Source organism: Dromiciops gliroides, chromosome 2, assembly GCF_019393635.1.
Source record: "Dromiciops gliroides isolate mDroGli1 chromosome 2, mDroGli1.pri, whole genome shotgun sequence".
In the NCBI taxonomy this organism is placed as follows: Eukaryota; Metazoa; Chordata; class Mammalia; order Microbiotheria; family Microbiotheriidae; genus Dromiciops; species Dromiciops gliroides.
The window spans coordinates 46,915,282-46,939,744 of record NC_057862.1 but is presented as its reverse complement, the minus strand read 5'-3'; the positions used below and the strand labels follow the sequence as shown (position 1 = coordinate 46,939,744).

The 24,463-nt window shown below is 45.0% G+C and overlaps 2 protein-coding genes and 1 pseudogene across 6 annotated transcripts in view; 2 read left to right on the top strand and 1 right to left on the bottom strand.

The window, feature by feature from the left end:
• Positions 1–14,684: 14,684 nt before the first annotated feature.
• On the top strand, positions 14,685–15,906 carry LOC122742680 (annotated as a pseudogene).
• Positions 15,907–18,194: 2,288 nt separating this feature from the next.
• LOC122744153 lies at positions 18,195–20,996 on the bottom strand. Of its 2 annotated transcripts, none has more exons than XM_043989553.1 (2): positions 20,567–20,996; positions 18,195–18,385 (listed from the first exon to the last, which is right to left on the bottom strand). In XM_043989553.1, the coding sequence occupies exons 1-2, from the start codon at positions 20,994–20,996 to the stop codon at positions 18,213–18,215; spliced, it is 603 nt and encodes a 200-aa protein (XP_043845488.1). In that variant the 3' UTR covers positions 18,195–18,212. The 2 variants fall into 2 exon arrangements, with proteins under 2 accessions (XP_043845488.1, XP_043845489.1); XM_043989554.1 differs by lacking the exon at positions 18,195–18,385 and adding an exon at positions 18,425–19,360.
• INSYN1 (inhibitory synaptic factor 1) overlaps positions 20,349–24,463 on the top strand; it is a 60,731-nt gene continuing 56,616 nt past the window's right edge. Inside the window, exon 1 of one of the 4 annotated variants that reach the window (XM_043989550.1) lies at positions 20,349–22,671. In XM_043989550.1, the coding sequence (XP_043845485.1) occupies positions 22,501–22,671 (171 nt within the window). In that variant the 5' untranslated portion in view covers positions 20,349–22,500. The remainder of the gene's footprint in view (positions 22,672–24,463) is intronic. The other 3 variants (XM_043989548.1, XM_043989551.1, XM_043989552.1) reach the window with 3 other exon arrangements.

The window sequence follows — 24,463 nt, the reverse complement described above, 5'->3', positions numbered from 1 at the left end:
TTGAGTGTAGTGACATGGGTCCTAACCAGTTAGGGGTCAGACAGGAAATCATCGCAATGGGATAGCAAAGAAGGAGAGCAAAAAGAAAGGGAGTGGTTTCTCTTCTTCTCCCACACATCCCGAATTCTCACTCCACCATGTGCAGCTCCTTCAGTTGGTATTCAGTGGAATAATACTGTTGGTAATGAATTCATTTTGCATTCAGTAGGATAACACTCTTGGTTATGAATTCATAATTTGCAAAGGGATAATACAAGGATACTTTTTTTTCCCTTCAAGCCATCAGAGAGGCTGTTGCTTACAAACTTGTAATTCTCTGTTTCGAATCTGTCTGTAAATGACACTATTCTGAGCTGAATAACTCCCGGGGGCAAGGCACACTGTTTCAGAATTAGACATTGAATATGGCATGAGCCTGCCATCCTGTGCGGCCCCCAGTCATCCCCCCCATACATAATAATAATTGTTCACATTTAAATAGCATTTTATGATGGAAAGGGGGATTCTCCTGCAATTCCCAAATAAGTGCTACTCCCCAATATGCATTTTGTCTACCTGACAGCCGGTCCTCACTCTCTTCTCTTTTCCATTTTGTCAAGCCACCATTGCCCACTCTCTTCCCTTCCCAATTCAGTCCATCTCCCATCCCTCAGTTCCCATCCCTCAGTTCCCATCCCTCAGTTCCCCTCCCTCAGTTCCCATCCCCAGTTCTGTCTGTCTAACTCTCAAGCCTCACCCTTCTCCCTTTCCCCACTCTGTTTCTCCTCAAGTCCAAGCATCCCCCAGTCCTGGCCAAGCATGTCTTCTAAACATGTCTGTTCATCCCATCACCACCTTCTTCTCCTAGTATTCCCTTCTTTTTATTCATCTTCATTTCCTCTCTCTACCCTGGGGAAACTGGAGAGTCACTGAAGGGAGGCTGTACTTTTCAATTCAAAACCAGGCCATGGGGAAATATATATATATATAGATTTAGGCCTATCAAAACATTTTCCTGAACATCTTCCCTTCCTTCAAGGGACTTCGAGGCCAGGATCAACCAAACAAAAATGGACAAATTCTGAGAAGAAGAATGACATAAAAGCAGTCAACAATAACAGAGTACTCAACAAGTCTTTGCTGAGTGATCCAGTATGAGCAGCCTCATAATAGGAGCTATGGAAGAGACAAGAGAAGTCCTTGCCCTCAAGGAGTTTACAATCTCATTGGGAAGATAAGGCACATTTTGGAAAGGATTAGAAAGAGCAGTGGTCTCCACTGAAGTCCTTTGATGTTTCCTGAGAAAGTGGGGGTAATACAAGGTTCTTGAAAGGTTTGCAAGTCTAGCCTGGAGAGGGATTATGTATCTGCCATTGAGAAGGACCTGCTCAACAAAGTTCAGAGAACTGATCATCATAAGATGATAAATGGTACTAACCAAAGAAATTAATAAAAATCACATTGCTAGGGGGCAGCTAGGCAGTGAAATGGATAAAGCACCAGCCCTGGATTCAGGAGGACCTGAGTTCAAATCCAGCCTCAGACCCTTGACACTTACTATCTGTGTGACCCTGGGCAAGTCACTTAACCCTCATTGCCCTGAAAAAAAAAGTAACCAAAAAAAAATCGCATTGCTACCCATGCAATCACGGGTGATTCACTTAATCTCTCTGGGTCTCCATTTCTTCAATTATGAAGTGAAAGGGCTACACTCGTGACCTCTAGAGTCCCTTCCAAGTCTATGAAATGAAAGAGAATCTGCCTTCAAGAAGCATACAACTTAATTGGGGAGTAGGGGTGGGAGGTGGAGGGATTGTTCTGCATATACACCAATAAATATGATACAAGGACCAAGTCCTTATATATGTTAAGACCAAAGTAGAATTACAGGAAAAAAACTTGCTAGGAAAATTTGTGGAATTTGTGGAATGAGAGATAATATATTATAGGCTGCTTGGATTTCAAATCCCTATCCTGCTATTATTTATCAAGTCATTTAACTTTCCTGAGACTCAGTTTCCCCTCTAAAGTTCCTTCCAACTCTAAATCGTGAACCTATGATCTCTTTATACTTAACCAACCCCAAACCATCTTTCATCCCACCCACCAAACCACCAAGACCTGACAAACATGAGAAGTTTGTTCTGTGTAGATGGGCCCTTTTACCCCTATTTTCCACTCTTTGCTCAGGGACAATAAATAAATCAATAGGTACTATTGCTATCGCAGAGAACATTCTAGTCTACTGCCCTACTGATCCACTCATCATTCCTTTGACTGCCTGGCCCAGAGGTTCTTATCCTGGGCCTATTTACAATGTGAATTTGTCTTTTTTTGAAATATATTTTCCAAGGGGTGGCTAGGTGGCACAGTGGATAAAGCACTGGCCCTGGATTCAGGAATACCTGAGTTCAAATCCGGCCTCGGACACTTAACACTTACTAGCTGTGTGACCCTGGGCAAATCACTTAACCCCAATTGCCTCACCAAAAAAAAAAAAAAAACCATATATATTGCTGTGGGCAGTTAGGTGGTGCAGTGGATAAAGCACCAGCCGTGTACAAATCCGGCCTCAGACACTTGACATTTCCTAGCTGTGTGACCCTGGGCAAGTCACTTAACCCTCATTGCCCCAACCCGCCAAAAAAAAATTGCTAACCATATTTCAATATAATTAGTTTCCTTTGGAATCCTAAGTAATTTTATTTAATGTATTTAAAAACATTATTTTGAGAGAGGATCCATAGGCTTCATCAGACTCACCCAAGGATGCATGACAAACACAAAAAAAGGTAAAGAATCTTTGGCCTAGACCAAAACTCCTTGAAGTGTGTTTGTCTCCAACTCCTCAACAGCAGGGGTTGTCTTACTTTTTCATTTATACCACTAGCACTTTGTATACAGTAAGTGTTTAATAAATGCCCCATTCATTTGTTCATCAATCCATCTTCTGTAACGAGCTTCTGAAGGTCAGGAACTATCTACTTTTATATCTGTCTGTAATAGCACCCAGAATAGTACCTGCATACAATAGGCACTTAATAAATATGTGTTGAGTAATTTGATTAACCCAGGGCTAGATCCTATAGTTTGGACTTTTAAGTGCTATAAGAGGTCAGAGCAATCAAGGAAGGCTTCATGGAGAAGGTGGGATTTGAGGAAGATTTGAAAATGGATTTAGATGAGTTCTCCTTCCACCTTCCTGAAGTCAGCCTCAGCTCCTTCCTAGGCAATCCCCAACCCCATTTTTATTCCCTCCTACCTTATGCCCCACCATCATACACACACACACACACACACACACACAGCTATACACCCAGATCTCTGAACTTGAATTCTTCAAACCACTCATACACAAGGTTTGTCTCCATCCCCCTTCTCTCTCTTCAAATTACTCTATATTTCTTGTTTTCCACGTGCATCCTTCCAGCAGAATATAAGCACCGTGAGGGCAGGCAATATTTTCATTTTTTGTCTTGGTGCCTCGAAAATAGTAGATACTCAATAGATGTTTATGGGGCTGAATTTCATTGAATCCAGGGGAACAATATCTCCTCTCTCTGGGACCATAACCTAGTGGGACCTCCTCCCCCTCCTCCAGGAACACAGGCTAAGAACAAGTGTGCTTGTCTAATCCTGCTCCCCTTCCAGACACTTCATCCTCTTTGTTTCCTCTGCCTTGAACTCTCCCTATCTATCTGCATCCTTCTCTAGCCAGTTCAGTTTAGCCACAACAATTAACTCATTCATTCTCTTTTTCTCTGGGCTAACAATGGAAGAACAAGCTCTGAGTAAAAAGGGAACAGACCAGGATTATAAAGGCCTCTAGTGGTGTCCCTGACTGTGGAGGGAATGCAGAGGAGAAGGCTGGGGGTGGAGGAAGGAGAGAAGCCTCGACCACTGTCAAAGCCAGCCCCAAGGGGAAGTGCCTGGCTTACCCATGTGCTCCGGAGCAGGCTTAATTGGCAAGGGCCTTTGGGCCTTAAACAAAACACCAGATCTCAGTTCCAATGATGGTGAAAAGCAGATCCCTGCGTATCCAGGCTGGAGACAGAAGACAGTCAGAGAAAGAAAAATGAGCAGTTGGCATTCTCCCAGGGGGCACTGCCACAGAGCTCCACTGTGCTGGGAGCCAGCCAGTGGAATGGGGTCCAGGGAGTCACTCAGCCTAGGGCATGGAATGGGGGCTGTGGGGACAAGAGTTAAAGAGGAGAGCTCAGCAATGGTGGAGAAATGGGAAAAGGAGTGGTGACTATCCCAGGAAGCCAGGACTTTCAGGGAAGAGATCCTTGAAAGGGATCTCCCTCTCTCCATCTCTCTCAATCTGTCTCTCTCTGTCTCTCTGTCTCTGTCTTTCTCTCTCTGTCTCTGTCTCTGTCTGTCTGTCTCTCTCTGTCTCTTTCTCTCTCTGTCTCTCTCCCTCTCTGTCTCTATGTCTCTCTGTCCGTCTGTTTCTCTCTCTGTGTCTCTCTGTCTGTCTGTCTCTGTGTATGTGTGTGTGTCTCTCAGTCTCTGTCTTTCTCTGTCTCTGTCTGTCTCTCTGTCTCTATGTGTGTATGTGTGTGTCTCTCTGTCTTTCTGTCTGTGTGTGTGTGTGTCTGTGTGTCTGACTATTTCTCTCTGTGTGTCTGTCTCTCCCCCTCCTGGGAGGGGGAGATGATGACGTTTCTAGAAGATGATGAGTTTCTAAATTAGTGATAGAGCCATGTCTTGATCTCCAGGCCGCAGTAGAACTTTGGAGGGGAAAGGGGTGAGTTGAGTAATGGATTTGCAGCTAGGATGCCAAGGCTCAAGAAATGGCTCCTGCATTTACTAGAGTTATGATCTTGAGCAAGTCATTGACCTCTATTCTCTGATCCTCAGTTTTCTTATCTGTAAAATGGGAATAATAGACAATTTCTTAACTCATAGGATGAAATCTGTGCCTCCTCCTAAAGGCACCCTTCCTCATCCCCTGTGCTCTCTCCCTGTGCAGGTATTCTTGTATTCCTTTACCCGCATCCATGTTTTACCTCCCAGTAGAATGTTAGCTCTCTGAGGTCAGAGCCTCAGCTTCCATGTTGTTTTGGTCTCCATCATGCCCTGCCAACACATGGCATGGAGGGCTCCTTTAAAAGGAGCCTTACTCCAACTCTTCCAGTTGGGAAAACATCCATCCTACGTTTTCAGGATTCACATGGTTTGATGGAGAAGCTGGAAGTCTGGGAACCTGAATTCCAGACTAATTGGCCCTTCCATGCCTCAGTGTTGCCACCTGTCACGTGTCCCAGCAAAAGTCTGGCCCTTCTGTCCTCCCCACAAAGATGGTGAGCTTCACTGCATCATAGACCATTATTGGGAATAGCTTAGAGATCAAGAGTTTGGAGGGATCTGATCTCTCACATAGTGCAGGGGTTCCATAGGTTTCAGGGGACCCATGGACTTGGATTAGGAAAAAAAACAACATCTTCATTTTCACTAACTGTTGACTGAAATTGAGCATTTCCTTCTATTAGAAATGTAGGTAATGGAGGGGCAGCTAGGTGGCGCAGTGGATAGAGCACTGGCCCTGGATTCAGGAATACCTGAGTTCAAATCCAGCCTCAGACACTTGACACTAGCTGTGTGACCCTGGCCAAGTCACTTAACCCCAATTGACTCGCAAAAAAAAAAAGAAAGAAATGTAGGGAACGGGTCAGCTAAATGGCGTAGTGGATAGAGCACTGGCCCTGGAGTCAGGAGTACCTGAGTTCAAATCCAGCCTCAGACACTTAACACTTACTAGCTGTGTGACCCTGGGCAAGTCACTTAACGCCAATTGCCTCACTAAAAAAGAAAAAAACCAAAAAAAAAGAAAAGAAAAGAAATGTAGGCAACAAACATATTCAGACAAGGGGTCCAAGGATTTTATCTGACTGCCAAAGGCATCTGTGACACAATAAAGGTGGGGACTCCCTGATTCCAGCCCAACCCCTTGATTTTAGAGATGAGGAAACTGAGACCCAGAGAGGTTGAGTTCAGAGGCAGGATTCAAACCTGTCTTCTAGCTCCTAGTGAAGTATTCTATCAATATCGACTCTGGTAAACTGCCTCTGTGTCACTGAGTAGAGCTACAAAATTTCCGGAAATGTTGAAGCCAGTGGGAGGCCAGAGAAGGAAGGGGTTTGAGGGAGAAATAGAAACATCAACAACAAAAAATTAAATATATGCAATACTTAAAATTTTAGTACATTTTGCAGGCCCCTGTTGGTCTAAGCCATAAAATACATTATGTGCTGGATAGTCTCCTCATAAAATGATCGTGGTTGGTTTAGGTAGAGAAATATGAAAGACTGGGGTGGGGATTATGGAGAAAGAGTTGGGATTTTATGGGGCGGAGACCCTTTTTTGTAAGGAAAATGTTTTTCCTGAATTTTATAATTTTCCTTTTTCCCTTCCCCTACCTCATGCCTCACCTGGGACCTTTACATTTCTGTCCCAAGTCTCTACAGAAGACGGTTCCCCTCTGAATAGCATTCACCCCTGAAGGACAAGGAGTTTCCTTAAAGAGGGGAGATTAAATTCAATTCAACAAGCACTTATTAAGCTCCACTTACTACTATACAACCATCCATCAGGGCACCAGATTCTTACCAGGGTAGCTATCTTGCCCTCTTCCCTTCTGCTGCATGCCTTTTCCCATCTGGAATATCAACACTCTGGAAAGGGACCTAAGCACACTCTCCTCATCAATTCTTATATGTGTTTTATTACGGAGAATTAAGTCATTCAGTTTTCCTACTCCCTGGGGAAGAACAGCCAAGATTGAAGGGGAAGTCAGTCCTGGACTCAAGGGTCCCTAGCCTGAGGCCCTAGAAACTTAGGAAGAGCAGTGCTTCCTGGCCTGTCTTCCTATATGGCCACCCACACCATGGCCCAGCCAGTGCGAACATCTTGCCAACTGTCCTTCCATTCGATGTTTATTTTCCCTCTATCCCTCACTTCTGTGCCACCTGAATCTCTTGACAGTCCAAGACCTTCAACCGCAAAGCCTTAAGAATAGTGGTGCTGGGGCAACTAGGTGGCACAGTGGATAAAGCACTGGCCCTGGATTCAGGAGGACCTGAGTTCAAATGTGACTTCAGACACTTGACACTTACTAGCTGTGTGACACTGGGCAAGTCACTTAACCCTCATTGCCCTGCAAAAAAAAAAAATAATAATAGTGCTGCTTCCAGTCCAGTGCCCACAGCCATCATCCTGGGAAGCAACCCCTATGGAGATGCAGCCTGGCCACTGCCCCTGCAAGTGATACAGTTTCAGCTACAAAAGACGAAGAGGAGAAAGTTCTTGCCACCAATGTCCTTGGCTTTGTCAAATGATTCAACATCAGAAACAGATGTGATTGTATCAGTAAAGTGACTTCAAAGAAGAGTATTAACATTTGCTTTGCTGCTGCACCCTGTGGACCACAGGACTTTTCCATCTGACTTCCAGCTAAAATCTTCTGTATGTATTATCTCCCCCATTAGAATACGAGTGTCTGTCTTACTATTCTCTCCATATCCCCAGCACTTAGCACAGTGCTTTGCACATAGTAAGCCCTTAATGAATGATTTATTCATTCATTCTTGCTCCAGGAACAATAATAAAATCCATTTTACTACTTCTCCTGACAAGGGCATAACAATCTATTACCCTGAGGCTCCACTTATGATTCCTGTAACTGTCTAGCCCTAAGCTCCCAGCTGGGCCACCTCCCAAATAGAATGAAAACTCCTTGAGAGTAAAGGCTTTGTATTCATGCCCTCCCCTCCCCCAGAGCTCAGCATCTTTCCTGGCACATAGTAGGCACTGAACAAATGCTTCTTGAATGATTGGTTTGTATGTGAAGGGAATGCATTCAACTCTGGGGATAAAAAGAAGCTTACATTCTTCTGGGAGATACAATATTTACACAGATAAGTAAATACAAGATGATTTGAAGCAAGAGAGAGCACTAACAACTAGGGGAGATCAGGAAAGGCTTAGCCAAAGGAAGTGCCCTGGAAAGCATCTCTCCTCTCTAGCTCAGAATCCTTAAGTTCCTTCCAAATTCAAGTGAAACATCACCTTCTACATGAAATCTTTCCTCATTCCCCCAGCTTCTGGTTCCTTCCTTTCTACCCTGCCCCCACTGGAAAATATATTTGTATTTGTGTATTCATTTTTTATATTTTGTATATTCTCATATATGTACATATTATTCAAATCCAGCCTCTGACGCTAGCTGTATGGCCCTGGGCAAGTCACTTAACTGCTTCCATCCTCATTTTCCTTCATCTGTAAAATGGAGATAATATAGAACCCACCTCCCGGGGTCATTGTTGTTGTTTCTGTAAATTATTGTGTGCTTGTTTTTGTTATTATTTTCTCCTCTAAAACAATGTAAGCTATTTAATGACATAAAATGTTTCTTTTTCTTTTGGTATCCCCAGCATGCTTCACAGTGCATGCATGTAGCAGCACTTCATGAATACTAGTTAATTGATTGATCAATGATTGAAGAGAACCTGAGTGGCAGAGGTCAAGAGAGGATGCCTCCCAGGCATGGGGACAGTCTGCATACAAAAGCATGGATGAAATAGTGAGTTCAGAGAACAGCAAATTGACTAGTCAGGCTGGAACTTAGGTTCTGAAATGGCCACCCTGGTCAACGTGTACAGAGGGCTTTCAAATCCCAGGAGGAGGTGGGAACAAAACAATGGGATTATTGCTCCGGCTATACCATTACATTCAGAGACATTCATTCAACAATCAATTGATCTAGAAGCGGAAAGAGTGTGAGACTTGGAGACAGAAGGCCTGAGTTGGAGTCTTGGCTCCGACACTTACCAGATTGTGATTTTGGGCCCCTCAAGACCTCAGTTTCCTCATCAACAAAATACAGGAGGGAAAGGCATCTGCTCCTTACTTTGTAGCATCCCTATGAAGATTGAATGAAATAACATTCATAAAGTGCTTTGTACATTTCTCATCTACCAATGTATGACAGCACCTACAGTTTGGGCACTGAGAAGTGACTTGCCCAAAGTCACTCAACTAGTGTTTCTCAAAGGCAGAACTTGAAGCCAGATCTTTCTGGTTCCCCAAGCTGGCTTGTTATTCATTATGTCATTCTGCCTTTCACACCTGCTGTTTTTATCCTTCAGCCCATCTCCTAATAAATGCAATGATCTATCTCTACCTTCACTGGAACCCTCCCTTGCAACAAATAAAAATTAAGCAAAAGTAGCAAGTCCATAGACCCTATGTAAATTTTTCTAGACCAATAGTCACCTCTCATGCATGAGATTTTTCCAGAACTAGGATTCTCATCTTTCCACTTATTTCATATTTCCTTGTATTATAGTTATTTTGATCCTGGGATTCATGGGATCATATGGATTGAGAATCAGAAAGAAGCTCAAAGGCTGACTAGCCCAACCCCCTCATTTTCCAGATAAGGGAACTTAGACATAGAGAGATGAAATATCTTACCCAAGATCACACAGGAAACAGAGGTAGAATTCATTTTTTTTATTTCAAAGCCAAGGATCTTTCCACCATGCCACATGCCACATCTTTTCATCCATTCCTTCCTCATATTGACTTAAGAATAGGGCCTGGATTATAACTATGCCTTTCTCAGTAACACCTAGTATTGTGCCTTGAATAGAGTTTTAAATGTTTCTTGGATTGAATTTATTAAATTTGTCACCTATACCAGGGACTCTCCTAGAAAAGCAGGGCTAGGGCTTTGGATTCCCGTGCACCAGTTTTAGTCCTAGGGAAGCTGAGAGCAAAAAGAGGGAAGTCATACTTTCTTTGAACTTTTATTACCCCCCCATTCCAAAGTTCTAGGGAAAATTTCTTAAATGAAGCTTAATCATGGCTCTATGATTCTTTGGATCCATGGATCTATGATTCTAGCTCCCCAAAAAGGATTAACAATGTCCTTTTTAGAAAAAGGTACTCAATGCACAAAGTAAGATATCAGGTATGGGACAGCTCTTCATTTCCTCCGCAGGAATAAAAATGCTTGAAATATAAAAGACTCCAGAAACATGCACTAACAAATATTTTATGGAAACAAATATTATTATACTCTCTCAAAAAGCAGAGGACCTTTTGCCTGCTAAACAAGTATGTCACTTTCACCACTGACTTACACTGTCCCTGGCAAGGCAGGGAGTGACTTGGATTTTCTATCTATAGTCAAATGGGAAAAAAAGTGGATATTTCTGGATCAAAGGGTATGCACAGCTTTACAGCCCTTTGGACAAAGTTCCAAATTGCTCTCCAGAATTGTTGGATCAGTTCAAAACTCCAACAGTGCATTAGTGTCCCAATTTTCTCACATCCCTTCTAACATTTGTCACTTTCCTTTTCTGTCATATTAGTGAATCAGATAGATGTGAAGTGGTACCTCAGAGTTGTTTTAATTTGCATTTCTCTAATCAATAGTGATTTAGAGCAATTTTTCATTTGACTACAGATAGCTTTGAGTCTTCATCTGAAAACTGCCTGTCCATATCTTTTGACCATTTATCAATTGGGGAATGACTCATATTCTTATGGGCTTGACTCAGTTCTCTATATATTTGAGAAATGAAGTCTTTATAAGAGAAACTTGCTGTAAAATAATTTCTCCCCATTTTCTGCTTTCCTTCTAATTTTGGCTGCATTGAATTTGCTTGTGCAAAAACTTTTCAATTTAATGTAATCAAAATTATTGGGGCAGCTAGGTGGTGCAGTGGATAGAGCACTGGCCCTGAATTCAGGAGTACCTGAGTTCAAATCCGGCCTCAGACACTTAACACTTACTAGCTTTGTAACCCTGGGCAAGTCACTTAACCCCAATTTCCTCACTTAAAAAAAAATTATCCATTTTACTTCCTGTAATGCTCAAATTCTTCTGTTACCCATAGATCTGACATATAAGATATTCCATGCTTCTCTAATTTGCTTATGATATCACCTTTTATGTTTAAATCATGTGTCCACTTCAACCTTATATTGGCATACGCTGTGAGATGTTGGTCTATACCTAGTTTCTGCCAAACTGCTTTCCAGTTTCCCTAGGAGTTTTTGTCAGATAATGAGTTCTTGTCCCAAAAGTCTGTATCTTTGCATTTATCAAACACTAGACTACTATGGCCATTCGTTACTGTATATTGTGTGCCTAATCTGTTCTACTGGTGCACTGCTCTATTTCTTAGCCAGTATCAGATTGTTTGGATGATTACTGCTTTATAACATGTTTTGAGATCTAGTATAGGTGGTAGACCATTTTCCTTCACATTTTTTCATTGATTACCTTGATATTCTTGATTTTTGTTCTTTCAGATGAATTCTATTGTTATTTTTCTAGCTCTATAAAATAATTTTAGTAATTTGATTGGTGTGGCACAGAATAAGTAAATTAATTTAGTTATAATCACCATTTTTCCATAGCTCCATTCAAGGCCACCTCCTAGAAACCTTTCCTGATTCCTCCAATTATAAGATTATTTTCACCCTGTTTTCCAAATAACTTCCAGCTTATTGAATATACATTTTGTATTTACTATGTTCAGTACTTTCTTTCCAATAAAAATGTAAGCCCCTGAAGGCAGGACTCTAGGCTCTGATTCTCTTTATCTAACCCATAATTTGCTCAAGTCACTTAAACTTTGCTTCAGTTTCCTTAATTATAAAATGGAGATAATAATAGCACTTACTTTATAGGGTTTTGTGATGATCAAAAGAGATAATATTTGTAAAGTTCTTAGCACAGTGTCTGCCACATAGTAAGCACTTAATAAATGTTTATTCCCTGACCCCTATTCTTTTCCAATACTTATCCCAGTGCCTGGCACAGAAAAAGCTAATAAATTTCCTTCTATTTTTTTCTTCATTCCTGTTTTTTTATTCCTTTCACCACTAACTAACATGGTGCCTGGAACATAGTAGATGCTCTATCCACTGCACCACCTAGCTGCCCAGAACTCAATTCCAGATATGGTCTGACCAGGGGAGAGTTCAAGGAACTGTGACCTCCCTTGACCTAGGGTGCTGAGTCTCTCTTAATAGATCCTAACCTTGAGTTAACTTTTTTTGCAGCCATGCCCTACTGTTCGATTCAACAAACATGTATTAATCCCCAATCAGGTAAGCAATCCTAGATCTATATCTAGAAGAGATCAAACTTCTCATTTTACAGGTGAGGAAACTGAGGTCCTCTCTGAATAGGTAGTAAGTGTCAGAGGGGAGATTAAACTCAGGTCCTCTAACCCTAGAATGAGGTCTCTTTCCAGTGGGTCATACTGACTTCCTAACTTTATGCAAAGTATTGCACTAGATCATGGGAATATGGTCTGGACCTGTGGTTTTATTAGTATATGGAATTCTTGATGAGAAAACTTTCTCAACCAATGCACACCAGAACCTATTAAGTAACTAATAGTCTTAGAGGAATGTCTGGGATTGAAAGGAACTTGAAAGATACAAAGACAAAAAATGAAATAGCCAATGCTTATGTAGCAAGCTGTGGAGAGAGACATGATGGAGACTGCCAACTCCTCTCATGTCAGTTTCTTCCAAGGGTTTTTTTTTTCAAGTCGATGATCTGAAGAGAGAATGGCATCATTCATCTTCTCTCTTGAATCTAGAAGCCAGAAGAAGCAAAAAAGACTTAAGAGATTATATCTCTTTTCCCTCCTGCTCTCACCAACTCTGCCCCAATTGTCACATAGAAACAGGGTGTTGTAAGCCGATAAAATTAGCCTCAGGCGCCCCAAACAGGCCACCCCTCCCCCAGGGCAACTGCTCTCCCTGAAATCGCCCCAGGCATCCAGGGGAGTAGAGAAGGAAAGAGGCTGCTGATGAGAAAAGAAAAAGGGGTTTCCAGTGACTTGAATGAGGGTGGCTTTCAGTTAAGAGGGGAGCGATGGAGAGAGAAGGAGGCAAACTGGTCTGAGTGAGGCATGGCTGCGATAGGGACAGGAGAGAAAAAGAGAGAGTGAGGCCATTGGGGTCAAGTTCACAGGTCATATTTCTTGCTTATTTCTACATTTATCTCTAAGTTTATTCTCATAAATAAATCCTGTATTTGTTTTAATTAAAAAGAGGCATTTTTAATCTTTTTTTCTTACCAGGCTGGGAGAGGCAGTGGAGGAAAGGGAGCCCCCCAATTGGTTCTTCCCATATTAAATTAAACCCTTTAAAGATTAGATAGAAAGTTAATATTTTTTCAGAATGGCAACCGCAGCAGGACTTATGAGCCACTTATAGAAAGTTTTCAGATTAGTAAGGCAGTTAACATTTTTTTTACAGTATTAATATCCACTAATGAAGAGAAAGGCCCATACCAATGGACTTTGGAGTTTGAGTCACATTTGCATTCTTTTGTTGACTCGCAATTGAACTTGGAGTCCATTAAACCCCCCAGATCTTTTTCAAAGGAACATCTATCTATCAGTGCTTCCATTATGTCCTCTTTGCATGGTTGGGGTTTTAAGCTCCATTGTGGGACCACCCATTGATCTCAATTAAATTATATCTGTCCCATTATGTCTATCATCATTCCATCTTGTTAAAATCTTTAAGTATCCTGACCTTTATCTGACATATTATCGCTCTCAAATTTGTGTAATCTGCATAGTTAATGATTTCACAGAATCATAGGATCTCAGAAATAGAAGGTCCTTCAAAGACCAGTCCAAGATTTTCTCCCAGTGTATAAGTCCCTTCTACAATATCCCCAATAAATAGTCAATAGTCTTCTGCCTAAATACCTCCAGTGATGATAAACTTCTTATTCCAGAAGGCAGCCTGTTACCTTGTTGTATAAAGTTCGTTGTTAGAAAGTCCTTCATAACATTAAGTCAGAACTCACTTCCCTGCACCTTCTATCCACAGCTCCTAGTTCTTAGTACAGAACAAAAGCAAAAAAAAAAAAGCCTAGTTCTTGTTCTACACAATGATCTTCCATATATCTGAAGACCATTCTCAAGTCTTCCCCAAATCTTCTCTTTTCCAGGCTAATCACCCCTAAGATGAAATATTCTAACCCTCCAGTCATCTCTGTATAACCTCACAATTCCTTGAAGAAATTTCTTCCTAGATCCCTGTTTCCATGATTGGTGACTGCCTCTCCCTGACACCTTTCAGGAAAATCCCTTGCTATACTTTACTCCTAACTCTCCTTTCATCTCCTCCATAGTCTTGTCAGCTACCTTGCCCCAGCCTCTTTGGGTATCCTTTCCTCTCTGTTCTCCCCACAAATCATGATCTCCTTGACACTGTCATTGTTCCTGCTGAGGGGTGTCAACCTATTTTTCTATGGACCTCACTGGTCATCCCTTTAACTCTCTAAGTCAAAGTACCCCTCCCTGGCCATGGCACTACCCCCTTTTATGGTGATGTCCTCATTATAATGTACTGTCCTTGAAGGTAGTAACTATCTTCACCTTTCATATTTGTAGCCCCAGCCCTTAGCACAATGGTTGGCATATAGTGAATAGTTAAAAAATTTCATTTATTCATTCAAATTTCTTATAAGAACATGTGGACAACAAGTTAAGATAATGGGAAAAATAAGGAAAAGAAGCATAGCACAGCATAGTTCAAACCCCACCTCCAACATTTACTACCTGTGTGACCCTAGGCAAGTCACTTAACCTCTCTCAGACTCAGTTTACTCATCTGTAAAATGAGAGTTGGACTAGATGCCTTCCAAAGTCCTTTCCAATTCTAAGTCTATGATCCTGGACTCAGGAGACTCTTTTTAGCCTTAGGAACATTGATTTCTTCACCATCCTGGAACTCAGTTTCTTCATCTATAAAGTAAGAGCAAAAATAAGAGCACTGGACTAGATCTCCAAAGACCTTTCCAGAATTAGCCACCTACAATTCTGGGACCCAGATTAAGGTCTAGCTGAGACCCTCACTAATTGGGTAATGCTGAACAAGTCACTTCAGTTTGATAAAGGAAGTAAGGAAAGACCTAAGCATTAATTACACAGCTACTACATGCCTAATACCATGCTAAATGCTTTTTAAAATATTTCATTTGAGAGTGAAGTGCAGACTCTTCAGGTCCAGCTGCCACCTCTGCCACACCCACAGCTTCCCGCTTCTCCTGCTCCAGCCTAAGCTTCCCTGGACCATGGCCAATACCAAGCACACCTTCATTGCCATCAAGCCCAGTGGAGTCTAGCAGGGCCTGGTCAGGGATACCATCAAGAGTTTTGAACATAAGGGATTCTGCCTTGTGGGCATGAAGCTCCTTAGGGCCTCAGAGGAACATCTGAAACAGCATTATGTTGACCCTGAAGGACAGGCCATTTTTCCCTGGGCTTGTGAAATACATGAACTCAGGACCTGTTGTAGCTATGGTCTGGGAAGGCATGAATGTGATGAAGACAGGCAGAGTGATGCTGGGGGAGACTAACCCAGCTGATTCTAAGCCAAGAACCATTGGTGGGGACTTCTGCATTCAAGTCAGCAGGAACATCATTCATGGCAATGATTCTGTAAAAAGTGCTGAGAAGGTGATCAGCCTGTGGTTTAAACCTGAAGAACTGGTTGACTATAGGTCTTGTGCCCATGACCGGGTCTATGAATAAGAATTTTTAAATGGATATAGACTGTACCCACCACTCTTAGTAGTTATGGTATGTGTGTGTGTGTGTGTGTGTGTGTATTCATCATGGAGTATGAATATGTGTGTGTGTCTGTGCGTGTCTGTGTGTGTGTCTATCCCTGAATACAACACCTCATGCCAGGGGAATGAAAAGAATTGGAACCAGCATTTTCTAAAACAGTCTTGTAAACCTGTTCAATAAAGCCTTGGAAATTAAAAAATATATATTTCATTCAATCTTCAGAGTGGGAGGTAAGTGCTATTATTATCCCCATACTAAAGATGAGGAACATGAGGCAAACAGAGGTAGTGACTTGACCAAGGTCACATGGCTATTAAATATATGAGGCCAATCCAGGTCTTCTTGGCTCCAGGCCCAGTGCTCTATCCACTGCACCACCTATTGGCCTCAGTGAAAACAATGCTGAACATGAAGTCAAAGGACCTGAGTTCAAATCCCAGCTCTGCTCCTTACTGCCTGTGTGACCATGCCCAAATCCCATAAAAAATATGCAGTTTCCTCATCTGCAAAATGAAGAGATTGCTCTAGATCAGGACTTCTTAAACTTTTTCTACTCTCAACTCCTTTTCACCCAAGAAATTTTAATGTGACCCCACGTAGAGATATATATGAAAGAGGTATACAAATCAAACACTTAATGCCAAATTTTTCATAACCCACAGTTTAAGAAGCTTTGGACTAGATGACCCCAAAGGTCCTTCCCAGTATGATATCTTTGTTCTTATGATTCAACTCTCTGAAGCCATCCCTTCCTGTACAAGGCATGTCTGAACAAGCATGACTGTATTTTCAGTACTTACAAGGTTCCCAGCACTGCCTGATCCCTTCATGGCTCTGCCTTCCATACAGCTGTGTCACAAGGAAAGAACCATACAGATGAGAGCCAGTTTGTTCTTTTCAAGTAGTACTCATGTGACATGATTTCTAGACCTTTCGTCATCCTCCTTATTCTCATGTTTCAGTTTGCCTGTGGGCCAACTGAGAGGAGTTTCATTGGTCTGCCTGGAATCAGAGGGGTGCATTAGATGACCTCTGGGGCACCTCCTGGCAGAATGAGCCTATATGACTGAAGAAGGCAGCTTGCCTCCTCTGAGATGGGGCTTCGGAATTGGTGGCTGGTGGAACACAGAGAGTCCTTTAAGTGCTTCCTTGCCTGCCTTTTAGCCAAAATAAATGAGTCTGTGCCTGCATCTTGACTTATCACATTAAGGGGATGGAAGCACAGTTCAGGGTTAGACCTTAGCACTCTCCTGTTCTACCTCCCTTCCTTCCCTTTCTAAAAACATAAAGTATCATTCCTCCCTCATTTTCCCTCCAACTCCCTTTATGGGCATCATCTCTTTGGTCCCTCCTCTCATTTAGCCACCAATCAAGCTCACCCCAGGGTTCCTGTTACCCTGCTTCCCTACCTCCTCCTGAATCTGTTCTGTTCTAAGTCATTTCTCATCCTGCCTCTGATACTTATTGCCTGTAGAACCTGAGGCAGTCACTGCACTTCTTCAGGATTCAGTTTCCTCAACTATGAAATGAGGGGATTGAACTAGAAGACTTCTAAAGTGCCTTCTATTTCTAGATAAATAATGCCTGCTTTCCAAGGTAACACTTAGTCGTCTGCTCTACTCATCATGGTAGCTAGGTGGTGCAGTGGATAGAGGCAGGCCTGGAGTCAGGAAGACTCATCTTCTTGAGTTCAAATCTGGCCTCAGAATCTTACTAGCTGTGTGACCCTGGCCAAATCACTTAACCCTGTCTGTCTCAGTTTCCTTATCTGTAAAATGAGCTAGAAAAGGAAATGGCAAGTCATTCCAGTATCTTTGCCACAAAAACTCCAAATGGGGTCACAAAATGACTGAACAACAACTACTTATCATTGTCCTGACATTATGGAAGCTGGATAATCATCTAGTTCTTCATAATAGGAATGGGAGACAACAGATAGGAGTATAGACTGGAGATATGGAGACCTGAAGAACTATTAAACACAGAGCCCTTTCCTGGTTTGGGGCTGGGAATTATCACATGGAAAGAGCAATGGTTGGGGAATTGAAGGTGCTGGTTTCAAATTCCACCTCTGATGTCACACTACATGTGGGACCTTGGACAAGTCACCTAACTTCCATGGGCATGAATGTGCTCATCTGTAAAATGAAGGTCTCGGGTGAAATGATCTCAAATGTCCCAGCTGGCTCTAAATCTATCATCTTACATTCTCGAAGGTCCCTCAATCATCCTGACAGCTAACAGCCTTGGGTAGCTTGAATAGACCTTCCCAAGTACCAGAGAGAGTAAATTAAGGAATGATTCCAATGCTTTGCCAGTCCATGGACAAATAGAGAATGTTCCCCTTAAGGAAAACTCCAATCTTTTGTATTAATTGGGAGAAAAGACATTGAATTTGGGGTCAATTTTCCTGAATAGGAGTTTCCATGGGAGGCTAGAAACAGTACATCTTAGTGGGGGGGGGGGGAAATCACCATATTTAGAGAGGGTAAATCATAGGATCATGAGATTCTAAGTTTGAAGGAATCTTAAAGATGGTCTACACAGGGGTTCTTAATACAAAATTAAGTGCATATAATATGAGGCAAATGGAAGTAAAAGACTGTATTAACAACAAGAGTGATCAAGGGAGGCCATAGAGAAGAGGTGGCACACAAGCTGAGCTCTGCAAATAAAACTGAGATTTACCAGAGAGAACAGCACCAGGAAAGTGTTTGGAGGATGCAGGACTTGTTTCCACTCCTCTATCTTCTGATGAGGAACCTCTGAAATTAGGTAGGCTGGATGATTGAGGGAAAACTTTTGATGAAATAAAAGCCATTCCCCCTTGATCTGACCTGCCCCAATTTGCTTGAACATCATTCATTTATTCAACAACAAGTATTTATTTAGTGCCTTCTATGTAACTGGTCTAGCACAGGCACATAAATGCTAGAGACCAGGGATACACACCAAAAAATGAAACAGTCTAAGATTGATGGAATGCCCACAGTGTCCTGTGTAATACAGGGTACTGGGATGGTCTAATGAAGCTTTCAGCACACTATAGTCACAGCCTTCAATTTGTGTGAATTAAATACATATAAATAACTTGATAAATCAAATAAACTAGGAATTTGACCTGGGACTTCATTGAAATAGGAAATTCATAGATAAGGAAACTCCTTTTACTAATGGAGATTGGTACCTTTTATCAACTTATAGTCAATCTACAGGAGTCCTTAACCAGAAGTTAAAGCACAGTCACCCTTGTTTTAAAGGTTTTAATAACTGTATCATACTATAATGGGTTCCCTTGTAATACTATGTTGTTCATCTTATGCATTTAAAAATATTATTCTGTCCATTGGTTTCATGAGACTTCCAAAAATGTCCTTTAGAGAGATGAGAGAGAGTCGATCCTGGTTCTTACTGGTCATTATGTGTCAGAGGGGAGGACTATATACCAGGCCTTCCTAGCACCATGGCCAGCTCCCTCTCCACAAGGCCACCGTGCCTTTCCATAAAATAAATGAAATATAAATACAGTTCTTCAAAAAGTTATATTCTATATCCCCACACCACTTGATGTTGTTGCCAATTTCTGTTCTCCTTGCTGTCAGGTATCATGACATCAGGAGGTTGCTTGCAAGTTGGTGTGACTGGGCAGCACGAGGAATACCCCCTACCAGTTTACTACCACATCTAAAATTCCACCATTGACATTCCTTCCTTTGGTCACTGTCTCCAAAAGGCCCCGTTTAAAATTCAATTACCTGTAAGAGAAACAACAGAGGAATCCATTCAAATCTAGTAAAACTGCTTCTCAGATTATTTTATCAGATTGGCTTCAAAGGCCAAGAATCCTTCCTTCCTCCCACCCGCCGCCTGCCTGGTGGGGAGGAAGCCGGGGGTCAGAAGCAGTGTGTGTCGCTTTAAAGGCTCCCCGCTCCGCTCGGCCCGGCCCCCTTCTCTGACAGTGCAGAGAGGCTGGGCTGCCTTTAGCTCAGCCATCGCCCAGAGCTGCCAGTCTAGCAGGAGGCAGAGCCACCCGCCCGCCTGCCTGCCAAGCCGGCTCCCTGGCACCGCGGTTCTGTGCCCGTCCCCCCAGAATCAGGGGACAGGAAAGAGAGCGGCCCGCGGACCGAGAGGCCCCGAGGTGCCTGGAGAGGACCCATTCTGCTCTCCCCATCCTCCTCCTCCTCTTCCTTTTCTGGATTTGGAAAGGCACTGCACGCCGTTCCTGTGGAAGGAGGAGCAAGTGCCCGTTCCCGCAGCCCCATGGCTGGCTTCCCTTGCGGATGGGCTGGGAACCCAAGCATCCAGAGCTGCCCAGCTCAGCTCTGCTGACAGCCTAAGGGTGTTGAGGAGTTAAAACCCCAAGAGGAGGCTACAGAGCCCCCAACGGGGCTTCCTCCTCCGCTGGGCTCCCCTCGCCGCCCCCCCCTCCCCGGCGCAGCGCAGGGCGCAGAGAGAGAGAGAGAGAGAGAGAGAGAGAGAGAGAGAGAGAGAGAGAGAGAGAGAGTGCGTGTGTGTGTGTGTGTGTGTGTGTGTGTGTGTGTGTGTGTGTGTGTACGCGCGCGCGTGTTCGGGTGCGCGCGTGTTTGTGTTCTGTGTATGTGTTGAGTGTGTGTGTGCTTGTGCTGGGTATGCTCTGTGTGTGTGCGCGCTGAGTGTGTGTTTGTGTGTGTGCTGTGTGTGCGCGCGCCGGGGTGCGTCCCCCCCACCCCCACCCCCGCCCCGGTCCAAGCTCGCTCCCACCCCCTCCCCGCCCCCACCCGCGCCCCGCAGCCCTCTGAGCCGGGTGGGAAGAGGAGGACGCGCACGGCCCCCGGGAGGAAGAGGACGCGGAACCGCCGCCCCCCTAGTGCCAAGGAGCTGTGTGCCGTGGTGCAGCCGGATCCGAAGGGGGATGGGACACAGCGGCGACCCCCAGCGCCCCCACCCCAACGAGGCGCAGAGAGCGCCTCCGATCGCCCTACCCAGTTGCCGGCCAACGGTCCCGGACCAAGCTTGCAGAGCTGGCCTCGCCTGATCCCGACAGCTACCCACTCCTCTCTTTGGATTCCGGATCCCGCGCCGGAGGTTCGCTCCCTGCTGACTTTGGTTCTCCTCTGCCCCGGGACCGGCCTGCCGCCTACTGGGCTTCCCGCCGGCCCCGCCGCCCCTGCCGTTCCCTGCAGGAAATGTCCCGGTCACCTGTGGCCTCTCGCCCCGGCCCCGCGCCGCGGTCCGCGCTCCCGCTGACTCCCTGCGGACACCAGCAGCCCAGTGGCTTGCCCGGCGCTTCTTCTCCCTCTGCTGCCCGCGCCTGAGTCTATGTCCGGACCCGGTGTTCCAGTTGGGGCAGGGGATGATCGTTGAAGGGATTTGTTTTTCCCGGGCCTGAAAGGCAGGGGCCGGGAGACTCATTCTCAGACCTAGACCGAATGTGAAAGCTGGGGTAATTTTGTTTGTTTGTTTTTTCTTTCTTGGAGAACGGAATTCTTCGTCCCCCCCCCCCCCCGCCTTCCAGCTGCGCCAGATGTTGTCCACTGCTTAGAGAAACTCGGGGACTCGTCCGGGCAGATCCTCTCCCTTTGAACACCCACCCTAGCTAGGGAGCTTGGACCTCCCTCTCCCATCCCCCCTCCCCCAATCCTCCAGCCAGTGGCCAGAACTGGGCCCCGGGCCCATCCCATGTCCTGACTTTGAGGGCAGCTCTGGAGCCGCCCCGACCTGGCTAGTGAGTCCTGGGGGGAGAAGGGGAGGGGACAGGCCCTAAGTTAGGGCTGTCCTCTTTGGCACCTCCTTCCCCCGCCCACCCCAGGAAGGAGGGTCTAAAAGGTGGGGAGAGTCTACTAGAAACGGAATTTGGGAGCTCCTCTTGGAGGGGGTGGAGAAGAGCAGAAGGGCAGCCTATTTGAAAATTGAAGGGGACCTTCCTTAGGCCCCAGGCCTAGGTGTGGGGGGGAAGGTGCAGTGCCCCCCTCCAGCTTCCTCCTTTCAGCCGGTGAAGCATTTGGTCCCCTCTCCTGCTGTCCCCTTGAAGTAGAGTTCTCTACCCTTTTCCCAATCCTTCTCCCCTCCCCTTCCAAGCCAAACCAGCAAAGGGGACAGGTTGAGGGAAAGGGGCGGTTCAGGAAGCCCACGGTACTCCTGCCTATTTTTTGCTCTGGTGCAAAGAGATCTCTTTCACTGGAGAGCAACCCACGTCCCTGCCCTCCTCTGGAAACCCCTACTTGTTAAGAACAGCGTGGAGAAGGAAGGGTAGGCCCTGCTGCATCTGGAATCCTCTGTGCTGACATCCCGCGCTTCCCCCCTTCTCTTCCTGATGTAGGACAGACTAGGAGTTTGAGGGCTGTGCTTGTCACCCCCTCCCATACATCCCGGGCCCCAAGGACATCACAGGGGACGACTTGTTCCCTTCCATCCCCCAGGAACCATTCCCCAGCCCCGTCTCTGGCAGACAGCCACCAGAACCAGGGAGGCGGGGAGTACCACTTCAGCAAGTGGACAACAGAATCCACCCCGGAGACACACACATCCCCAAGCCCTAGCTCCAGGCTGCTGGTTCGATTTAGCTCTCGGCTAAGTCTTGGGGGCTGCAAAGCTGACACTTTTAACCCCTACTTTTGTGCCCCTCTCCACTGGACTCTGCCCCTACTGATCAGTCTCTTGCCCTTATTCCCCTCCCTCTGGGAGTCCCTGCCCCCTCAGGTGAGCAGTCCCCAGACCAAGGGAGGAAGAGGAAAAAGAACAGAGGGACAGGGAGCTGGGCTGAGATCAGGTGGGTGTGGGCTGGGGCTGGGGCAGCTGGGGGGGGGTGCCGTTAAGATGTGGAGCTCTCCCTGGCTGAGAGGGGCTCCAAGGAGGCAGTGGCAGCGTGAGGCCCAGAGAGAGCAGCATGGACAGGCCCGTGGCAGCGTGGTGAAGCATGAACATCCGGAGTGCCCAGGACCACGGGCAGGCCAGTGACAACCCCGGTGGTGGTGGTGGCAGTGGTGGTGGTGAGAGAGAACGAATCCGGAGGCGAATGAAAATGGTCATCGGGCAGCTGGAGGGCATCCTGCAGGAGCTGAAGGAGGTGGCCAAAGAGCTGAGAGAGGTAAGGATGGTGGGGGTGGGGGTGGGCAAGCAGGCTGGAGAGCTGGGCTGTGACTGGAGAGTGCCCAAGGGCCAAGGTGGGGGGAAGGGGGAAGGGCTTACTGGTTCTCATCGGAGTAATCTCAACATTTTTTAAGTTTCATTTCTTTTTGTTCTTCAGTTTAACTCGATACAAAGAGAGTATGTGCATATTGTTATAATTTTGACAGAGGTGGCTTCTAAGCCATAATTAGTATAAATGTCTCCTTCCAAGTCTCCCTTCTCAAAAAAAAAACCCCTCATTCCTGGGGTGGGGGTGGGGGGAAAGAAGGGGAGAGAGAGGTGGTCTCTTCTTTTCAGAGAATCCTAAACCCTAATCATGTCCATGTCCCATTAGCCTGATGTTAGAGGAAGCAATCTTGCTTGCATTCACGTTGGGATTATGAGTTAACTCTTTCAGGGCCCCATTGCCGAGTGGTTACAACCCAGTGCCCATGAAGCCAAGGTTACAACCTTTTTCACCCAATGAGTTGATTATATTCAAACACAGAGGGGAAACTGTTGCCTGATCTCAGACTGACCCACCCCTAACCCTCACCCTTATTCCCACTCAGTGTCTTACACATGTGTAAGATCACAGGAGACATCATGCAAAAAAGGTAGATGGTTTAGTGTACTCCATTTGTAATGCCAAAAATCCAGTTTAGCTCCTGTAAGGTGGATGGGAAAGGGCCCTGATTTAGAATCAGGGAACTGAGTTTGAATTATCCTTTTAACTGTGCAAGTGCCTTTTCCTCTGCACCTCAGTTTCCTATTTGTGAAATAGGGGAGGGGTGGAATAAATAACCTATAAGTTCCTGTTTGGCTTTAATTGTGGCTGACGATGCTGTACTGAAAGGGCTCAGGAGTATCCCTTCTGTATACAAAGGAAACCCCACTTTAAGGATATGTAAGGCCCCAGAAGAGTCAATTCATCCCTTTCCAGAACATTAGCCATGTTTTCCCTTCTCCAGGCTAGAGTCTGAAGAGTTTTGTGGGTCTCATTTAATTTAGACTGATGAGTACATGGTTGATTGGGACAGACCTTAAGAGTGTGAGGCAGGGCATCCCTGCTGACTATCCCCTTGGTAGGAACTGCCCCAGGGCAAACTGCCAAGATAGAACTGTATCTTGGTATGATATATGGGTCGAACCCTCCCTCTCCCCTATCCCCAATGCTTTTGGGACCAGAGATGGAGAAGGATAAAGAAGGGGGAGGGAGGAAGCAGGCAGAAGAACTGACTTGAAGGGCAAAGGATTGCCTGGAGTGGAGCATGTTTCTTGAGCAATTGTAGGACTGGGTACCTTTGCAGAACAGAGAGAGCCAAGAGATCGTATAAGAGAGAGACAGAGAGACAGAGACAGAGAGAGAGTGTGTGTGTGTGTAGTGTGTAGTCTGGTTAAATTTCTATTCCCAACATCTCAACAGAAATGAAGTGCATATGTCCTTGGCTCTCCCCAAACCCCACCCCAGGGTAGCTTTGAAGCCCAAAATGCATGACCCACTCTTCCCTAGCCATTAGTTCCTAGTAGTTAACTGGATTTGCCCCAAGAGTAACATTTCTGCAGGGCCAGGTGGGTTTTAAGCAAATGTAGACTCCATGTAACCAGGATCCCATAGGGGTTGGGGGGACATATCAATGGAGCTAGAATGATGGGTCCTGGCAGTCCTTTATGCAGCTTCCCACAGAGTGACACTAGAAAGAAGAAAGAGCTGCCACTTTCTAAGGAAGGAGGGATATGGGCACTAGTGTACGGGCTGCTCAAATGGAAAC

Bases quoted from the DNA above. Each gene is read 5' to 3' on its own strand.
- LOC122744153 (XM_043989553.1), bottom strand. From the start codon at position 20,996: ATGAGTCTCCCGGCCCCTGCCTTTCAGGCCCGGGAAAAACAAATCCCT. The intron at 18,386-20,566 runs GTAGGGCGATCG...TCAATCATCCAG, and splicing joins GACCGTTGGCCGGCAACTGG to CCTACCTAATTTCAGAGGTT.